We start from the raw sequence: 18,995 nt of genomic DNA on the forward strand, positions 1-18,995 counted from the left end.
GTCATTCTATCAAAACAATCTCCTGCTCAGATGACTCAGTTATTCCAGCATGCAGAACAGTAGAGGATTACTCCTGGTTTAGTCTGGTTCTTGCAAACCGGTAGTAAAAGCGGCGGGAGTCTCTGCCCACCCTCCCGGACGTCATCATGATCTGCGCATGCACAAAAGCGCCTGCGCAGAAGCACACGTGCACACTCCCATTGTGAACCAGTAGTAAAGGTAAGTAGAACCCACCCCGATACAGAAATACCTGTACTGAGAAGAAGTGATGCAGTGGTGGGTTGCTCCTGGTTTGGTCCGGTTCTTGCGAACTGGTAGTAAAAGTGGTAGGAGGCTCCGCCCACCCGCCCAGACATCATCATGGATGATCTGTGCATGTGCAGAAGCTTCTGTGTATGCACAGAAGCGTGCATGCGCACTCCCATTGCAAACCAGTAGTAAAGTTAAGTCCTGAAGTGATGTGTAAACATACACCATATCCCAAAACTGTTAGACTCAACAAAATCAAAGTCGGTACAATCCAGTTTATATAAAAAAATAAAATACTTTATTTTTTTTTCTTCTAAAAAGGTGCAAACATGTAACTTTTGGTCACACTTCTCAATAAGTAACAAACTGTTCCCAGGTGGAAAGGTGTGAGAGCACTCATTTTGTTTCAGGGAATACTAATTCAGAAAGAGAGAAATGTACTTTCCTCCCTTTGTCATTAGTTTGGTGAAATGATTGGATAGGATACTGGTGTATCTTCTTCATCAAAGCACCAGTTCATTTAATTTTTTCCCCTACTAGTTCAACAAAACTACCATTACAGACTCTATTTTATGAGCTGAATGAATGCAGTGGATCAGACAAGCTTTGAACCATAAAAAAAGAGAGAGGCTAACACTGATGTATCAAAGCATTAACAAAAAAGGCAACACAACTTTAAATTAAGTTAGATAACTGTACAATAATATATATACACACACATAGAAACACGCATAAACATACATACACATAAACATATACAGTATTTACACTATTACACTATCTTTTTTTAAAAGAAAAATGTTGCCCGTGACAAGCAAACGATTGCCACAAGCTGTCCAGTCAAATTCTGATTCTTTTTGAACAAATCCTCTGAATCAGCGTTTCAAAGGCAGAATTATTGCCATTTTCAAATAACATAATTACTTAGCACCTGCTGGATAAAAATGTCCAGTCCAGCTGTTACTGTCACAAAAACCAGTGCCAATAACTTTGCTAAGGGGTCTTTTTTTTTTTTTGATTGCACAATTAACGAGGACACATGCCACCACATTTTTGAAAATGTTTCTCAAGACTGCCTATGTCCCTTAATTAATCTCTATTCATCCCTCTCCCCAAATATACTCTAAGACACAAATTAAGTGTCACCTCTCACTATTCTTCATCATCATTATCATCATCAACATTATATTCATATTATTCTTCCTTCAAACCAACGTTTGGGGTCAGTAGATAATTTGACCTTAAGGCCAGGTGGAACAATTTTGTCATTTAAAAAATAAAATAAAAATCAGACATTTAAATCACTTGTGCTATAGAATCACGTTTAACAAAATGAGATGTCATTATCAGTTCAAGTCGAGAGTCCAGTTCAAAAAAAAATCTCTCTTGGGGCTTTATGCCATGTCTCCATACATCTTCCGGTAGTAGACTGATTCAAAGATATCATTGTCTCCTGGACAGTTATAGTGGCAGGCACAAGTCTTGATAAACATCATGCTCTTCTTGATGACTTCACCATCAGGGCATTTGAATTCCACAGGGAGAGTGGCTGTTCTGTGGGGGGTGCAACAACGCCCATCAGTGCAGACACCACAAAATTTGGCTCGGTAGGTCTTTACACTGGTACAGCCAGACAGCTCAAATTGGATAGGCTTAGAGATCTTCGGTGTGCGGATGCATTTTTTACCTTTCTGTTGAAAAAAAAAAATTCTTATATTGATACATCGGATAAACAATGCTTCCATTCAGATCACCAGCATATGCGATATTTCCAACATTTACATTTTTCTTAATTTCTTAACTTTTTAGGGTAAATTCTGGACTAGAGCTTAACCAGGGGACCTCCAGATGTTTTGGACTTCATCAATTTCAATAAGCATGGGCTAATGACCAAAAAAAAAAAACGGATAACACAGCCTGAAATTCTTGAAAGGCATTAGTCTGCCCCTGATCCAGCCATAATTGAAGTCCACTAGAGTTAGATACGATTGGACAGGGGAAACAATTGTCTTTACCTTTAATATAGGTACCAATGGGTTCTATGTTTGGCTAAACGTAGCATCCAATCTATAGATATATTTTTGCCAGTCTTATATATGTCTCATGGTCAGACAAACTCATATTTGTCCCACAAAGATACTTAAATTTGCCTTGTTCGTATCCTTTATAAGTCTAATTTTCTTATTATCCTGTTTCCCCCAAAATAAGACATCCCCTGATAATAAGTCCAATCGGGCTTTTGAGCTCATGGCAATAAGGCCACGCACTTATTTCAGGGTTCAAAAAAATATAAGTCAGGGCCTTATTTTTGGGGAAACACAGTATTATGATTATTGCTCAGACTAACTGTAACCAGACAACACACTGTTTATATAGACATTGAAACTGTTGCTCTTTCTATATTTAGCAAAAATTTTAAAAAATATATGTCTAATTTTCCTCGGAGGACTTTTAGAAAATTGTTCATGCCTGGATCCCTTGAAAGTTTTATTACTATTCATAGAAACCCAGTTTCATGTTGCAGTTTTTAAAGACAACCACAGAAATAGGGTTAAGACTGCAATCCCATTTTACTTTTCTTGGGAATAAGATAATCTTGCATTTTATAAATGGGACAGTTGATATCCAAAGCTGCACTATATGTAATTTTGTTGATTATTTACATTTACACTTCACATAATTGCCAATACAAAAAAAAGGAATTACAGCATTAACAAGGCTTAGAGAACTTCATAATTTGGAAAAGTACACATAGCATTATAATCCTACAAGAGGAAGTTCTCCAGATCAAGCCAATATGGGCAATGATATAGGGAACAGGTGAGCAGGAAGAAGAGGAATTCAGCGCCCTGAAGAAAAGCAACTTTTTTTTTTTGCAGACCTACTTGTTGAACAATTTTTACAACTTATTGAAAATTAGTTTGTATTAGAGATTTTCCAAAGTAGGATAAGGTAATTTTTATAGAAGCACGCAGCAGAAATGGACAATTATTTACCTTGATGCTCTCCTCAAGATCTGCTTTGCATGGTCTCACCATGCAAAGTCGGCTTTGCTTCTCCAGCCTGCAGTGGGCATTGTCATTGGTGACTCTGGTCGAGATTCCCATTCCACAGGTTTTTGAGCAGGCACTCCATTCAGTGGTCTGGACCAAACAATTTGCACGCATCAGGGATGGGTCAGGTCCATAGGTATCTTCTAGTCTGTAAGCTGAAAAGCATAGGGGAACCATTAGCTTAAATTGGACATTAAGAATCAAAGTGAGCAAATGTGGTTATGACAACAGAATGACAAAAGTGGTCTATGTAGTTGAAGCTAGTACAGCAACAACCCAAAGAAATATGAAGGAAAGTCAGCTCACCGGCAAGAGCAGGTCCAACTGCAGTGCGGTCTTTGTCCTTGGGTTCATCACACACCCATTCCTCACAGCATTTTCCTGGGAGCTTCACTCTGCGTGGGTATGGGCAGTCAGGACTGGGCAGACGGACATCCATGCTGCAGAGAGGCACGCAGCCTACAGCTCCATCCAGGCAGGTGCACTGGTATTTGCAGCTACTCTGGAAGGACTCACCACTCCGATACACCATACCTCCAAATATACATGGAGCACCATCTTTTGCTGAAGATACAAAACGGGTTTCATTCATAAATACTCAGTTTAGGTTTCATTCATAAATACTCAGGTTAGAAGCAATGGAGATATCAGGAATCTAGAACTATACAAGAGAAGGGCTAAAGAGGACTGACTTCCGATTTTGTTTATGTTCAGCTCCTCTGCCTTTAATAACAGGCAGGCGTAGAAGTGTAAACCTTGGGTAAAACTTTCCGTGCTATATGAAACCTCCTAAACTATAGCAAGATGTTCTAATCAAACTTTTTTTTAAATACTTTTCTAATTAAGTTATAAGACTTAATATAAGACTTGTGGACTTCAACTCCCAGAATTCCTCTTGCTGGCTGAGGAATTCTGGGAGTCGAAGTCCACAAGTCTTAAAGTTGCCAAGGTTGGAGACCCCTGTTCTCATGGATGTCACCAGATGTATACAAATTACTGTATATCAGATTCTGATACAGTTAGAATTCTGGGAATTGTAGTCCTAAACATTCCTAGAAGCCTTTGGGAGAAAACTGTCCAATCAGATTCACTTTTTAAAAAACGAAATATGCTTAAACCATAAAAGGAAGAGAAAGCTCTCAGAATTACGTGGCTTTGCATAGCCCTAGAACAGTGTTTGCCGATTTCAGCAAACTTTTAAATCCGGCAGGCTTCCCTATGTGGGAATTCTGGGAGTTGAAGTCCACTCATCTTAAAACTGATGAGACCGGGGGTTTGAGGGGGAGAAGTCCTCCCTTTCAGCATTTCCCACTCTGCTCCAATCGCTCCCGTCCCAAAGAGAGCGCAGAACAAAAAGCAACTACTCACCGGTGCATACTCCGATCTTGCGGTTGTCCGGGGAGCCGAAGTCGCAGAAGAGCCCTTTGTGAGGATCGCAGGGATCCCGCTCGGTGCAAAGGTCGCCCAGCTGCTTGGCGCAAACCCGGCAGCACCCACAGCCGTCCAGGACCAGGCTTACCCCGGGAGGGCACTCGGGGGGCAAGGAGGAGCACTGGCACTTCGCGCTGCACTCTTGGCCGGCCGCTTCCTGGGGAGACAGAGGGAGGCAGAGACGGGGAGGTCAAATAACGCTCCAGGAGGTGGGCCCGGTGAGTAAAGAAATAGGAGAGACAGACGGTCTCAGAAAATAACACTTACCCAGCTAAGTAGAGCGGCGAGGAAAACCCAGGCGAAGGTGCGGGCTTCCATCCTCCTTTTTTCTCGCAACTTTTCGGCACAGGGAGATGGGTAAAAGTTGCTGGCTGCTTTGGGAGCCTTGTCCAAGTGAGATCCCTTTTTTGGTTTTAAATGTCGCTAGCCGGCGAGGGCAGATCTTCCTTCGATCGGCTCGATTCGGGTGGGGAAAGTGCCGCTTTCTCTCCCTTTTCTCTCTGCTTTTTAAAAGGAGAGCGATGGTGGGTCTGAGTCTCCAGCAGGCAGCGGCGCTGCTTTTATACTCTTGAGGCGTCCGGGACTCGCCAATCGGCTGAATGGAGTCCCACACAAACAGCGACATTCCTCGCATTCCTCTCCACCTTCCTGCCTCGTCAAGTCACACCGGATTGATCCTGACCCCTTGACACTCCGCATTCCTCCTGTCTGAAAAAGCTGGCGCACTCCAGCGCACAAAAAAGGCGCTGTATTTTCACTGGGTGTGTGTGTGTGTGTGTGTGTGTGGAGGGGGGGAGGAGGGGGAGAGAGAGTTTTTCCTCCAGCTTCCAGTTTAGATTCTTCCTATCACCGCAATCCTGATTTATAGAAGTTAAAAATATGTCTCCTTTGGAATCCTTATTCTCTCTTTTTACCCCCTTCAAAAGGCTGAACCAGCATTCCTCAGAAATGCAGCCTGAAATCCACCACTGGCATCTATCAGTCTAACTTTCAAAAGGCATTAAAATCCACTAAAATCAACACACTTGGGGGGAGGGGAAAGGGAAAGGAGTTAAATGATTTCTGGAAAAGCGTTATGATCTCTGTTGAAGACCAGAGATTTCATGTGAAAAATGATCCATTCTGAAGAGACATTTTAAAAAGGAGGGCATTTCCCTGTTAACCTCAGAGGATTCTCCCCCCCAAAATGCCTGTGAAATCTGTTATGAAATTGGAGTTCTTTTCCAGGTTAATGGAAAAATGTAAAATAAATGAATATATTACAAGACATCACATTCAACTTTTTCCATTATACTCCACAAAATTACTCACAAAAGACCAACTACAAGATTTCCTGCTCATTAAATGGCTGTTAATATACTAAAAACACTCTTTTAAAAAAATAATCCAATCTTGGACCTAATAATCCTGTATATTGTCCTGTTGGACTTGAAGGCAATTGCTTCTGTAATAGCTCTCAATACAAACTGTATCTGGAGGAAGAGCTTCCCAGTGGAGAGATGAGATTCATATGCATCAACAATTTTTATACAGCAGTAACAATAGCTCTTAGACTTATATACTGCTTTACAGTGCTTTACAACCCTCTCTAAGTGGTTTACAGAGTCAGCATATTGCCCCCAACAATCTCATTTTACTACCCTCGGAAGAATGGAAAGCTGAGTCAACCTTGAGCCAGTCAGGATCGAACTCCTGACAGTGGAAATGCAGAGTTAGCCTGCAATACTGCATTCTAACCACTGCACCATCACGGCTCTGAATATGAAAAGAGGTGCCTCTCTATTTGGAATATATTTATTTGGAAGACCTGGCTTTTCTGGCTGGCCTGGGGCCGTTGATCTCGCTCTTGTGATCTGGCGAGATCCGGCCATGAATGGCGTGAATGAGTTTTTAATGTTTTTAATTTTTCAATGTTTTTTTTTATAATTATTTTTTAAAATGTATTGTGAGCCACCCTGAGTCTTTGGAGAGGGGCGGCATATAAATTTAATTAATTAAATGAAATAGTGGCTGCAACAGATCCCAGGAATCACATTGGAATTCTCTGTCCAGAAGAATGCAGTGCTGGGAACAGCTAAGATCCTGCACAGAACTGTCAAACTCTCAGGCCTCGAGATTGAGGAAGACACATACCACCCATGCGAAGGGAGTTTTTTAAATATTTCTGTGTAATATTTATTATCCTCTGTCTCTCTCTCTCTCTCTCTCTCTCCCTCCCTCCCTCCCTCCCTCCCTCCCTCCCTCTCTCTCTCTCTCTCTCTCTCTCTCTCTCACACACACACACACACACACACACAAGACAGAGAACAACAGACTAAAGTTGGTCAGGCCTCTACAATGCATGATCAATTTATGTTCTCTATATCTTATCCAATTACTAACATTCATCAAACACTTTAAAGAATAGTTACACCAATTGGACTGCAGACATCTGTAATCATATCCCACAGGCCCTTAACAATATTCCAGGGTTTAGAATCACTGCTTGTATTCTTCCTTCCGAGTGAAGTAAATGACACTGCTCCATTTGCTTTAATGGATGGTAATACAACTTTGTTCTTTGTGATCATCGCCCTCAACATCTAGTGCTACTTGATTCCTCTCCTGCCATGAGTGAGAACAGAGAATTCAAGAGGGGGAAGGGGAGAAGAGGGGGTGGGTAGTTGGTAGCCCAAATGGTTGCTAGGAGCAAAACTGGGAACTCTTTAGTTTCTTTTTCTTATTAAGACCAAAAGACTCAAGGCATAAGATTCCAGAAATAACAATGGTGGAAAGCTTTCTGCTAATTTCTTCGCAGACTTCTGATACTTAACTGTTTCCCTCTCCCCAGCCCACCCCACACACCTAGGTACTTTTCTATGGAAAGAAATTTATTTGGGGCATTTCTTATTATATGATCATCCAGAGTTGTGTATTGTACAATGCTTGGTTTGCAGGATTAGGCCACTGAATCATACTGGAATATTTCCCTTAATAACTACTTTCTGTTAATAGAGAGAAAGAGAGAAGTAGGTGGAGGGAACATGCTGTAAAATACTTGGCACATTAAAGCGAGACAGAAGCACGGAAGATGTGCTCTGCTTTTCCCACTGTGTATGAACTCATCCTTCGTAAGCAACACACCCTACCAATTTTTTGCTCCTTAAACATGTTGCCTTCCCTCAATAGTTCCACAGCTTTTTTTTTTTTAAAGATGCTATTTATTGAAATGAGGCATTATGTCTCTCTGCCTGTCTGCGTCTATTTTTACATACTAATCTCCCTTCCTCAGAGGAGTTTTGTCAGGCATGATCCACAACCCACCATTCTTGCAACAGTCCAGGAAGGTGGTTTAGCCTGAGGAAAAAAATGACCAAACTGTTTCCCTTAAGCAGCTGACAAGTGGGGTTTCAGCTGAGTCCAGAAAGCGGTATCCATAGTCCCGTAATCTAAGAGTCACAGCAAGTGGACAATTTAGAAGTGAATTTCTGCCTTTAAGAATGTAACCAACACAGTTAGTCTCAATTTATGGCTACAATTGGGACCAGGATTTCGGTTGCCGAACAATCTTGTTGTTAAGTGAGTTGTGTCCAGTTTTACGACCTTTGTTATCATAGTTGCTAAATGAATCGCTGTAAACTCGAGATCATGGAGAGAATTCCTCTCCTGCCATAAGTGAATCATGTAGTCGTGAAGCAAATCCAGCTTCCCAAACTGACTTTGCTTGTTAGAAGCTGGCTGGGAAGGTCAGAAATGACAATCACGTGGCCCTGGGATGCTACAATCATCATAAATACATGCCAGTTGCCAAGTGCCCAAATTTTGATCACATGACTTTGGGAATACAGCAACGGTTGTAAGTGCAAGGACTGGTTGCAAGTCATTTTTTTTTTCAGAACAGTTGCTAACAAATGGTTGTAAGATGACGGCTACTGTACTCTATCTCTCGGCTTAACCTATATAAGGTTGTTTTTAACTTTTGGAAGACACCCAGGGATGTTTTCAGAGGTGGGCTTCAGCAGGTTATAACCAATTCTGGAGAACCGGTAGCAGAAATTTTGAGTAGTTCGGAGAACCGGTAGTAAAAATTCTGACTAGCCCCGCCCCCATCTATTCTCTGCCTCCCAAGTCCCAGCTGATCAGGAGGAAATGGGGATTTTGCAGTAATGTTCCCCTGGATTGGGGAGGGAATGGAGATTTTACAGTATCCTTCCCCTGCCATGCCCGCCATGCCACGCCCACCAAGCCACACCCACAGAACCGGTAGTAAAAAAATTTGAAATCCACCACTGGATGTTTTGATGTTGGGTAATCAACTAGCAAACTACCTTTGTAGGTATAAACACAGATGTAAAATGCAGTGGTAAAAGAATTGGAATAACAGTCTGGGTAATGAACCCATTACTCCTTTCTGACAAGTTATTATAGTGAATTGTTTCTGTTGTTTATTACTGCATTTTTCCTTGTCCTGTTGTTTTAACCTTACGCACTGCCTAGAGTCACTTGAGCTATTAAGGTGGCTTATACATTGAAAAAAATAGAGATAAATACTCTTCACGATTTGTTTATTCATTTGTTTATTCTCTTTGTGTGCCCTTGGATCTAGAAATAAACTTATAGTAGTTTAATAAAAATGCATAACACATTATTAAGAAAAACTAAAGTTAAGATAAAACAAAAATATGCCACAATACATGGGCATGGTGGTTGCCATTCACCCCACTCCGAAATAGTTTTGTTTTATCAACTTCTGAAAGGCCAGCCATGAGGGAACCAGAGACATTCCTTAATATGGGGGACTGCACCTAAAAGTATTCCTCAGTGACTCCTCCCTCTCGTCCATTTGGAAGAACAATATATATATATACACCAGAAGTGGTATTCAGCAGGTTCTGACCAGTTCTGGAGAACCGGTAGTGGAAATTTTGAGTAGTTCGGAGAACTGGTAAATACCACCTCTGACTGGCCCCACCCCCATCTATTCTCTGTGTCCCGAGTCCCAGCTGATCGGGAGGGAATGGGGATTTTGGAGTGACCTTCCCGTGGAGTGGGGAGGGAATGGACATTTCATAGTATCCTTCCCCTGCCACACCCACCAAGCCACACCCACAGAACCGATAGTAAAAAAATTTGAATCTCACCTCTGATGTACACTGGACATATATAACAGTATTTCAATGCCAAGCCACATAGGGCTTTATAGGTAAAGACCTGATCTTTATCACTTTGAGATGAAAATACGTCCCCAGAGCCTTTAAGGACAATGTCAATCTTTTTTCTGGCAAAAGTCTGCAGTTAGTTTTTATGTGGAAAATTTGGAACCTCCTTGAAAAATTGGGATGAGCTGCAACTAGGTCCAGACTCTAGACAGTTCCACATTTGATTTGGGTTATATTTCATTTCAACCTAACTAATGAAATGCAGTTCATTTGCCTACTTTCCCATATATGTGGTAATATTTTCCTTTCTCCCTTAGTAAAAAACAACAATTAAGTAGCTAATTGGGGAAGGGCTCGGGGAAGTGGATATTAAGTGCACCTGCTTTAAGGCAATGCTTTTGCATCAGAGTGGTTGCAAGCCAGACCTCTGGGTACGTCCTTTGTCCTGGTGTGGCCTAAACATCTGAGACACCACTTGCCTGGGGCCAGTCAGAGAGATTGTCTTATGTTTAAATAGGGCAGGGCTCTTCTACGTGCTCTTGAGTTCGAAAACAATGTTCCTTACAACTCTAGCCTGGTTTTTGCCTTCTCTTCTCCAAATCGGGACAGCTGAGTTGCCCAGGGGAAGAGCAGTTTGCTTGCAAAACCCTGGATTTTGGTAGAAGAGAAGGCAGAATTATAACAACACAGGTTCATTTAAAAAAAGAAATTGGCTGATGATCAAATTGGCCTACAAAGCCAATACCGTCTACAATTTGGGAAATATAGTTCCACCAAAAGCCAGCCAAGTTATTTTGGCAAATGAGGCAGAAAATCCCACATCTGCATTTCCCCACACCTGGCAGTAAAAACATAGTAATAACAAATGCAATAACTAATAATGAGTTGCCCTTTAATGACATTCAAATCTGCTGCCAAAGGCTTGCCACCCCCTTTTTTCCCCTCAGATTTGGGTTGGCCCTGCAATTTGATCCAATACCCAGGAGTATTTGGCTTTGCCTTCTGATCTTAGAAATGTGGATTTCATCAGAAGGCTCTTCCAAAGAATTAAAGGGTAGGGTGCTTGTTCCAATTAGCTCTTGGCTCCTTTGCTTGAAATTGGGTCTGGATCCAATTAGTAAGCATGATTTTCTTAAGCAGTTGATGAGAGAGTGCTGGACAGGTTGAGCTTCTACTTTAAAGGCAAGGCATTTTTATTGAGAAAGGTAGCTTGCAAATGCATACAGGTAGCCCTTGATTTATAACACTTCATTTAGTGACCATTCAAAGTTATAACTTATAACTTTTTTTTCACACGAACAACCATTGCAGCATGCCCAAGGTCACGTGATTAAAATTTGGATGCTTGGTAACTGTCATATATTTATGACGGTTGCAATGCCCTGTGGTCATGTGAACACTTTTTGCACTCTGACAAGCAAAGTCAATGGGGGGAAGCCAGATTCACTTAACAACTCTGTTACTAATTGAATAACACTAGTGATTCACTTAAGATTGTAGAATGAGGCAAAACTCACTTAACAAATGTCTCGTTTACCAACAAAAATTTTGGGCTCAATTGTAGTTGTAAGTTGAGGACTAACCATATTTATTATGTGGCTCAATAGAGAATTTTGAGGTACAGAATATAGGGTTACTATTCAGGGCTTTTCAAAGATACTGGTCTGTAATATCAGTGCTGTTTGCCATTATTTCCATTGAAAATGGCCTTCCTAGGAGAAGTTTGCAATGAATTAAACTTGCCACCTAGCCACCTCTTTTTTTTATTATTATTATTGAAATATAATATGGGCATAGCTTCTTTCCGACACCACAATGATTTTTTTTCTATGAGCTTTCCTTAATGGAAAAAGTCCCCTTTTGTAAAAATCCAGTAAAAAGCTGCTATGGTTGTTAATACACATTTCTAAATTCATGAGTCTTTCCAAAACCTCTATTTACTTGGATGCCTGCAAGAAAAGGCTTCATTTACCCACTTCTGAGTCAATAATGGACACACCAAACTATGTACAACATGCTTACGAAAATGAAAACGCAACCAGGTAAATAGAACGATGCTTTAAAATCCCCAAATATGGTAGAAAATAGTTGCAGAGGGAAGGATAGTTTGTATTATACACGTCATCGAATCAGAAACAGCTGAATTGAGGACACTGAAAGCAATGCAGTTTAAAATGCCTGTGACTATGAGCTAAACCTGGAAGGGAAGACAAAATGAGCATTGACAAATGATGAAGTAATTTTAATTGTTTGACCGCTTGCCTTGAAGCAGATGGATGAAATCATTAACCGCTGACCAAATAACTACTATATTTTTGTATTCATGCTGGCTGAGGAATTCTGGGAGTTGAAGTCGACAAATCTTAAAGTTGCCAAGTTTGGACACTCCTGAGTTAGATAACTGAAATGTTGGGTTAAATACTGTACACTGGTGATAGATAACCTCCTACCCTCCCAATATATTGATCCATTTCCCATCAGGGTTAGGGTTAGGGTTAGGGTTAGGGTTAGCTATTATGCAAAATGGCAAAGGATTGTTGGGATCAAAAATTCTAGAGCAGGGGTGTCAAATTTGCATTGTCACGGTGGCGTCAGGTGACATATTGTGACTTTTCCCCCCTTCACTAAACCGGGCCTGGGTGTGGCCAACGTGTGATGCATCCAGCCCCTGGGCTGCAAGTTTGACAGCCCTGTTCTAGAGGCTGTGAGGTTGCCCTTTGCTATATAATGCTTTAATGAACTCTGTGGGACTTTTATCTGGACACAGGATAGTATTACATGTGAATTGGCCTATTTTGCTAGAGAACAGCTACCACCCCCAGTTCAAGTTTCCCTACATAATTCCTGGGAAATCTTCCATTTAAAATCAAATTAATCATGAGCATGAGAAATGCAGCTCCTTATCCTTAGTTATCACAAAATAAGTCAAATTTGAGCATATGTCCTGAGTATTCAACATCCGGAGGCTGCTCTGATCATTTGAATGCAACAAACAATCCAACATTTTTGAAAGAGAAGAGGAAGGGAAGAAATTTTTGGTGAATTATGTTATTATTGCCCTTTTTACACAAAGAAAAAGGAATAGAAATTGGCAAAAGAAGAAAGAGAGAAAGAGAAAGGCAAACATCTAAGTTACAACATGTTGGGTTTATCCAGTTTTATAAACTAATTGAATGGACTGGGTTTGCACAACACTAAACCACAAAACCCACAACAACCATACTTAAAATTAACTGAGAAGCCTAGCATATGAATGCTAACCACTAGACTTATTATTATTATTATTTATTGGTTAATCTTTAGTGAGATTCACAGCCTTTGAGGCTGGTTAATAGCTCAGCAGCTCGAGTCCTAACCATTATTATTATTATTATTATTATTATTATTATTATTATTTTTAAATTTTGATTTATATGCCGCCCTTCTCCGAAGACTCAGGGCGGCTTACAATGCGTTAAGCAATAGCCTTCATACTTTTGTATATTTTATACAAAGTCAGCTTATTGCCCCCACAATCTGGGTCCTCATTTTGCCTACCTTAGAAAGGATGGAAGGCTGAGTCAACCTTGAGCCTGGTGAGATTTGAACTTGCAGTAATTGCAGGCAGCTGATGTTAATAACAGTGCTTTAGTCTGCTTTAGTCTGCTGCACTACCAGGGCTCTTATTATTATTCTGCTAACAAATATGACACTTTTTAAAAATCCAGTGAATTTATCATTTATATTTAGCACACAGGATACACAGAACTTTCAAAAGCCTCCTTTCCCCACAAAAATGAACTCCAAATTATCACTTCTCAAGTACTTTTAAACTTAAAGTCCTATAATCAGTCCAAGGACTACAACATAGAAAGATTTACATATCTTATTTATGTATCTTATTCTTGATTTCACTGGAACCATACCAGTGAAACAACAACCAGTGTTGTTGTTGCGAAGTCGTGTCTGACCCATCGCGACCCCTTGGACAAAGTTCCTCCAGGCCTTCCTGTCCTTTACTTTACTCCTCTGGAGTCCATTTAAGCTCATGCCTACTGCTTCGGTTACTCCATCCAGCCACCTCATTCTCTGTCGTCTCCTCCTTCTTTTGCCCTCAATCTTACCCAGCATTAGGCTCTTCTCCAGTGAGTCCTTCCTTCTCATTAGGTGACCAAAGTATTTGAGTTTCATCTTCAGGATCTGGCCTTCTAAAGAGCAGTCAGGGTTGATCTCCTCTAGGACTGACCGGTTTGATCGCCTTGCAGTCCAAGGGGCTCGCAGGAGTCTTCTCCAGCACCAGTGCTCTCTGTTCGTTAAACTTCTCATCTCTTCCTTACTAAGGATTTCATTAACAAAATCCAATTACAATCTTTTTAATTCTCTCAATCTTCCATTTGTCTCCACTCATTCACTCTTTCTTCATATATCTAGTCCCACACAGAGAAGGACTAGGAATGTTATAATAGTAGTATTTCAATATTTGAAAGGCTGTCACAGAGAAGATGGGATCAGCCTATTCTCCAAAACACCTGAGGGCAGATCAAAAAGTAATAGATGGAAGCTTTTCAAAGAGGGATCCAACCTAGAATTAAGGAGAAATTTCCTGACAGTGAGAACAATTAATCAAGTTGTGGGTGTGCTCCATTACTGGAGGAATTTAAGAAGAGACTGGATAGGGTCTCCTGCTTGAACAGGGGGTTAGGCTAGAAGTCCTCCAAGTTCCCTTCCAACTCTATTTTTCTCTGCTCTGTATATATTTGTTTTTCAGTTTGATTCTCATTCTTTCTCTCTGATTGACCAAAGTATCTCATTCATATTGATCACTTTCTTTTGTCTTCAGTTTACATTCATTTTGTTCTTGTTTTACCACACACACTGCTTAAGTGCCCCATTCCCACTACAATCAATATACTTTTATGTTTTTCCTGACTAAGCCAACTTCCATTTCCATATAAGAAGTGAAGAGAAAGATTTTTTTTATATACAGCAAACTTTCCTTCTTTTGACAAATCTGTGTTCCCTGGAACAGTTCATATCCCCAGCTGTCTTTCTGGAGTCACACAGAATACTAGATGGTAATATCACATACCCAAATTTTGCTGCATCACTCATGGTCCACAGTATTGCAGATCAATGAGTCAAGTTGCTAGCTGGCTTATTTCGTTCAAGTGATCTGACTATGTGTCCTTTATCTAAGGATATCTACTTACTCTTCAGAAAGAAAGCCAACTTCAGTTTGGTTTTGAGAACAATTTTGGACTTAATTCTCTTTCTGTTTCATGAATTGCACAACGTGTCTAGTATTTTAATCCTGTGGATTGAAATTTTGTTGCTCTGTACACCCTTGAGGAATGACTCATCAAATCCATGTTGTGCTGATGTGGTCATGCTAAAATTAAATGTGTGGTAATTATTGTCACTAACTTTTCTTTGCCAGGACTTATGAACAAAAGGTATTCGATCATTTTAAGAACGACGGGCTGTCGTGAATAGCTGATTGTTCATATGGACTCCTTGACTTTCGTGCAGGTGTTTGCACAGCAGCTCTTTTTCAGACAGTATATTTTTTTCTGATCCAATTAGGAATTCACTACAACAGCAACACAGTTTTATTTATACAGCTATATGTGGAATGTGTGTGCCGACATTAGTTTCAACTAGTGGCAAGCCTTTTTTTTTAAAAAAAAACCCACAGGTGTGGATCTGTGGCATTCTTTCTTTTATGTTTATCCTTCTCCTTTTTTGAACTCATACCTTCTCTAAAGAAGTCGCTTGATCAAGTAGCAGACATACGGGAAAGGGAAAAAAAAAAAACAACAACACCCAACCCTGGCAGGGCTGCAGGAAAGTGGCTAGACTTGGAGTGTTTGTGTACTTAAAGAAAGAATTTTGCACACTTTCAACCTTCAGTCATGGCTATTTTCTTATGAGAGCCACTGGAGGTCTGAGCCAGCCCTCAAAGCGGAAATCAAACGCTGGCTCCTAGAGGAACACGCCCGAAGAATGTGAACCTGATCCAAAGACTGTACGCAATGCTCTTACAAGGCTGTCAGCTCATAGGAAGTGTGTAGCCGTATATGGACATCGCTGGCCTGAGCCGTTTGTCATCCTGAGGGGCTCATAAGCTGCACTGCAGATACGTCTAGTGTGCCTCAGGTGTAATAATGGACCTGAGTTGCCTTCTCTAAATGCGTGCCAGATTGTTTTCCCCAAATGTTTAATAAACATTATCTCGCATTTCTGTAGAAGCCTGTTTAATCAGACAAGTATTTACTTAAAATGTCTAAACCAAGCACAGCTTTCTCTTCTGCTTCTGAGTTAGAAGTGAAGCATAAATAAAACAACCTTAATTTGGGTCTGAAACTTCTTTGTATCTGTAGATGCAGTGGTGAGATTCAGCCAGTTCGCACCACTTCGGGAGAACCGGTTGTTAACTTTCTGAGCAGTTTGGTGAACTGGTTGTTGGAAGAAATCATTAGGGCAGAGAACCAGTTGTTAAATTATTTGAATCCCATCACTGTGTAGATGTGTTTACTTCTAAAATTGAATTGACTAATGTAATTTGATGCTTTTTGGGGGTGTCCCTTTTATAAGTAGTCCTCAAATTATGACCACAATTGAGCCCTAAATTTCCGCTGCTAAGGAAGACAGTTATTAAGTCAGTTTTGCTCCATTTTATGTGAGTTTTGCTCCATTTTATGACTCTTTTGCCACCTTTTTTGTTAAGTGAATTACCACAATTGTTAAGTTGGTAACATGGTTGTTAAGTGAATCTGGCTTCCCCATTGACTTTGCTTGTCAGAAGTTTGCAAAAGGGGGTCGCCTGATCATAGGGAACTGCATCAGTCATAAGTATATGCCAGTTGCCAAGCGTCTGAAGTGTGATCATGTGCCCATGCAGATGCTTCAACAATTGTAAGTGTGAAAAATGATCACAAGTCACTTTTTTCAGTGTCACTGAAATTTCAAATGGTCATTAAACGAATGGTGGTAAGTTGAGGACTACCTACAGTCTGGGTGCCATTTTTTTTAGAAATGGCTTGCCCTTGCCTGCTTCCTAGAGTGATTGGCCCAAGGTCACCCAGCTGGCTTTGTGCTTAAGGTAGGACTAGAACAGGCATCTCCAACCTTGGCAACTTTAAGCCTGGTGGACTTCAACTCCCAGCTTTGCTGGCTGGGGAATTCTGGCAGTTGAAGTCCTCCAGCTTAACGTTGCCAAGGTTGGAGACAGGGTTGAAATTCTACCGGTTCGCTCTGATTTGGGCGAACCAGTAGTTAAAAAAAGCTAACGGTTCATCTGAACTGGTATTTCCAATGATCAGCTGTGCCACACAGTTTATATTCGTTAGAAAGCAGGAAATCCTGCTTTCTAGCGAAGCTAAATTGCGTGACACAGCTGTTCCCCCCCTTGCTGTTCTACTTACCTAGTGAAGTCTTCTTTTTCCGTGTGAAGCACACATTTAGCGTGCATTGCGCATGCATGCACAGTGTGGTTTTGGGGTGTGTTGCGTATATGCATGCACAGCACGCATTTGGCGCGCACTGCACATATGCGGGCAGCGAACCGGTAATGATTCATGGAGGATTTCACCACTAGTTGGAGACCCCTGGACTAGAATACACAATCTCCCATTTTCTAGCTTGGTGCCTTAACTACTACACCCAATTGGCTCTCACACTGAGCTTCTAAATAGACAGCTGATCCTATCAGCTATCCTAGAACTTACCTGAGCTTTAGAAAGGGGCTCTAATTTTCGTCTCGCTGTCAGACTGGTAGGATGCCATTTAAGAAGAGCGGATATTGTATATATGTGTGTGTCTCTGTATCTGTGTGTATATATACACACATATATTTATATAATGCCCAAGGATATTCCAGAATTGTGTTTAAATTTGTTCCTCTCTCTCTCCCTACCCCGCTTCTCTCTCCCACTCTCCCTCCCCTCCCTCTCCCCCTCCCTCCTTCCCTCCCTCTCTCTTTGTCATAAGAGCTGCAGCAGGCTATTTTTTGACCTTCTGACGTCACTGGACAGCCAACCAACAGCCTGCAGTTACCTAAAACTCTGTGCAAATAAATTAGGGTTGGTTTTTTTTTTTTTAAAAAAAAGAAAACTGGATCGTGGTTTTAATTTTACTCCTATTTATACACAGATGGTTTATACTGCTCGTTCATCTGTTTGTTTGGTTTCTTTTCTCCCTCCCCAGCTAAATAAATCCTACCTCTTTTTTTTTTTTTTTTTGGAGTTGCTTTTAAAATAGAGACAGTTAAGAAATGGAAAAAACTCCAAAACATAAAGATAAAGATAAAAACATTGGCAAAGAAAAGACAAAAAAAAAAAAAACACCACATAGAAAATGAAAAAAAAAAAAAAGAAAGTGAAAAATAAATACAATGGAAATAGAAAAAAGCAATTTTATGACCTTTATTGCCACAGTTATTAAATCATTACAGCTGTTAAGTGAATCATGTGGTTATTAAAGAAATCCAGCTTTCCCATTCGCTTCACTTGTCAGAAACTGGCTGAGAAGGTCACAAATGGTGATCACACATGATCCCAGGACGCTGCAATTTTTGTCAATAATGCTGGTTGCCAAGCATCCACATTTTGATCACATGACCAAGGAGATGCTGAAACGGTCATAAGTGTGACACTGATCATAAGTCATTTTTTTCAGTGCCATTGTAAGTTCAAATAGTGAATGGTTCTAAGTCGAGGACTACTTGTGTATTGTTTCAGCAGTAAATAATTACAATTCTATAAACAGTTATCTAATTCAAGTACATATTTAATTATATATATATTAATAATACATTTATATATAACTATTATGTTCTCTTTTTGTTAACCTACTGTATTTTGTATAAATGAATTCTGTATTTCATTGCATTTGTCCATACAAAGTCTATGTCTACATACAATCCGCTCATAGGAGGCAAGTACAGTCAAATCCTCCATCCATTGAGTGAAAGAGGACAAATGAATCCTACATCTTGTGTAGCACAGCCCAATATGTTCTTCATTATTTCTCCTCTGCCCCCCTTTCTGAATCAGAACTTCATGGTCAACTAAGTGGTGAACTTTCCTTTCAAAATTAAGAACAGTAGTGGGTTTCACTTACCTTCGCTACCAGTTCGGAACTGTGA

General features: G+C 40.5%; 1 protein-coding gene and 1 long non-coding RNA gene across 2 annotated transcripts in view; one reads left to right on the forward strand and one right to left on the reverse strand.

Annotated features, from left to right (window-relative positions):
* Window positions 1-524: 524 nt before the first annotated feature.
* On the reverse strand, window positions 525-5,745 carry CCN2 (cellular communication network factor 2). The gene is made up of 5 exons (XM_034418824.2): window positions 5,001-5,745; window positions 4,671-4,890; window positions 3,609-3,866; window positions 3,246-3,457; window positions 525-1,940 (listed from the first exon to the last, which is right to left on the reverse strand). Exons 1-5 carry the CDS (start codon window positions 5,049-5,051, stop codon window positions 1,644-1,646), a joined length of 1,038 nt encoding a protein of 345 aa, XP_034274715.2. The 5' UTR covers window positions 5,052-5,745; the 3' UTR covers window positions 525-1,643.
* Window positions 4,633-18,995, forward strand: part of LOC117666390 (uncharacterized) — a 28,359-nt gene continuing 13,996 nt past the window's right edge. The window contains exon 1 of the long non-coding RNA XR_004591760.3: window positions 4,633-4,951. This is a non-coding gene — a long non-coding RNA (uncharacterized LOC117666390). The remainder of the gene's footprint in view (window positions 4,952-18,995) is intronic.

Source organism: Pantherophis guttatus, chromosome 1 (genome assembly GCF_059756535.1).
Source record: "Pantherophis guttatus breed Tessera chromosome 1, ASM5975653v1, whole genome shotgun sequence".
NCBI lineage: Eukaryota > Metazoa > Chordata > Lepidosauria > Squamata > Colubridae > Pantherophis > Pantherophis guttatus.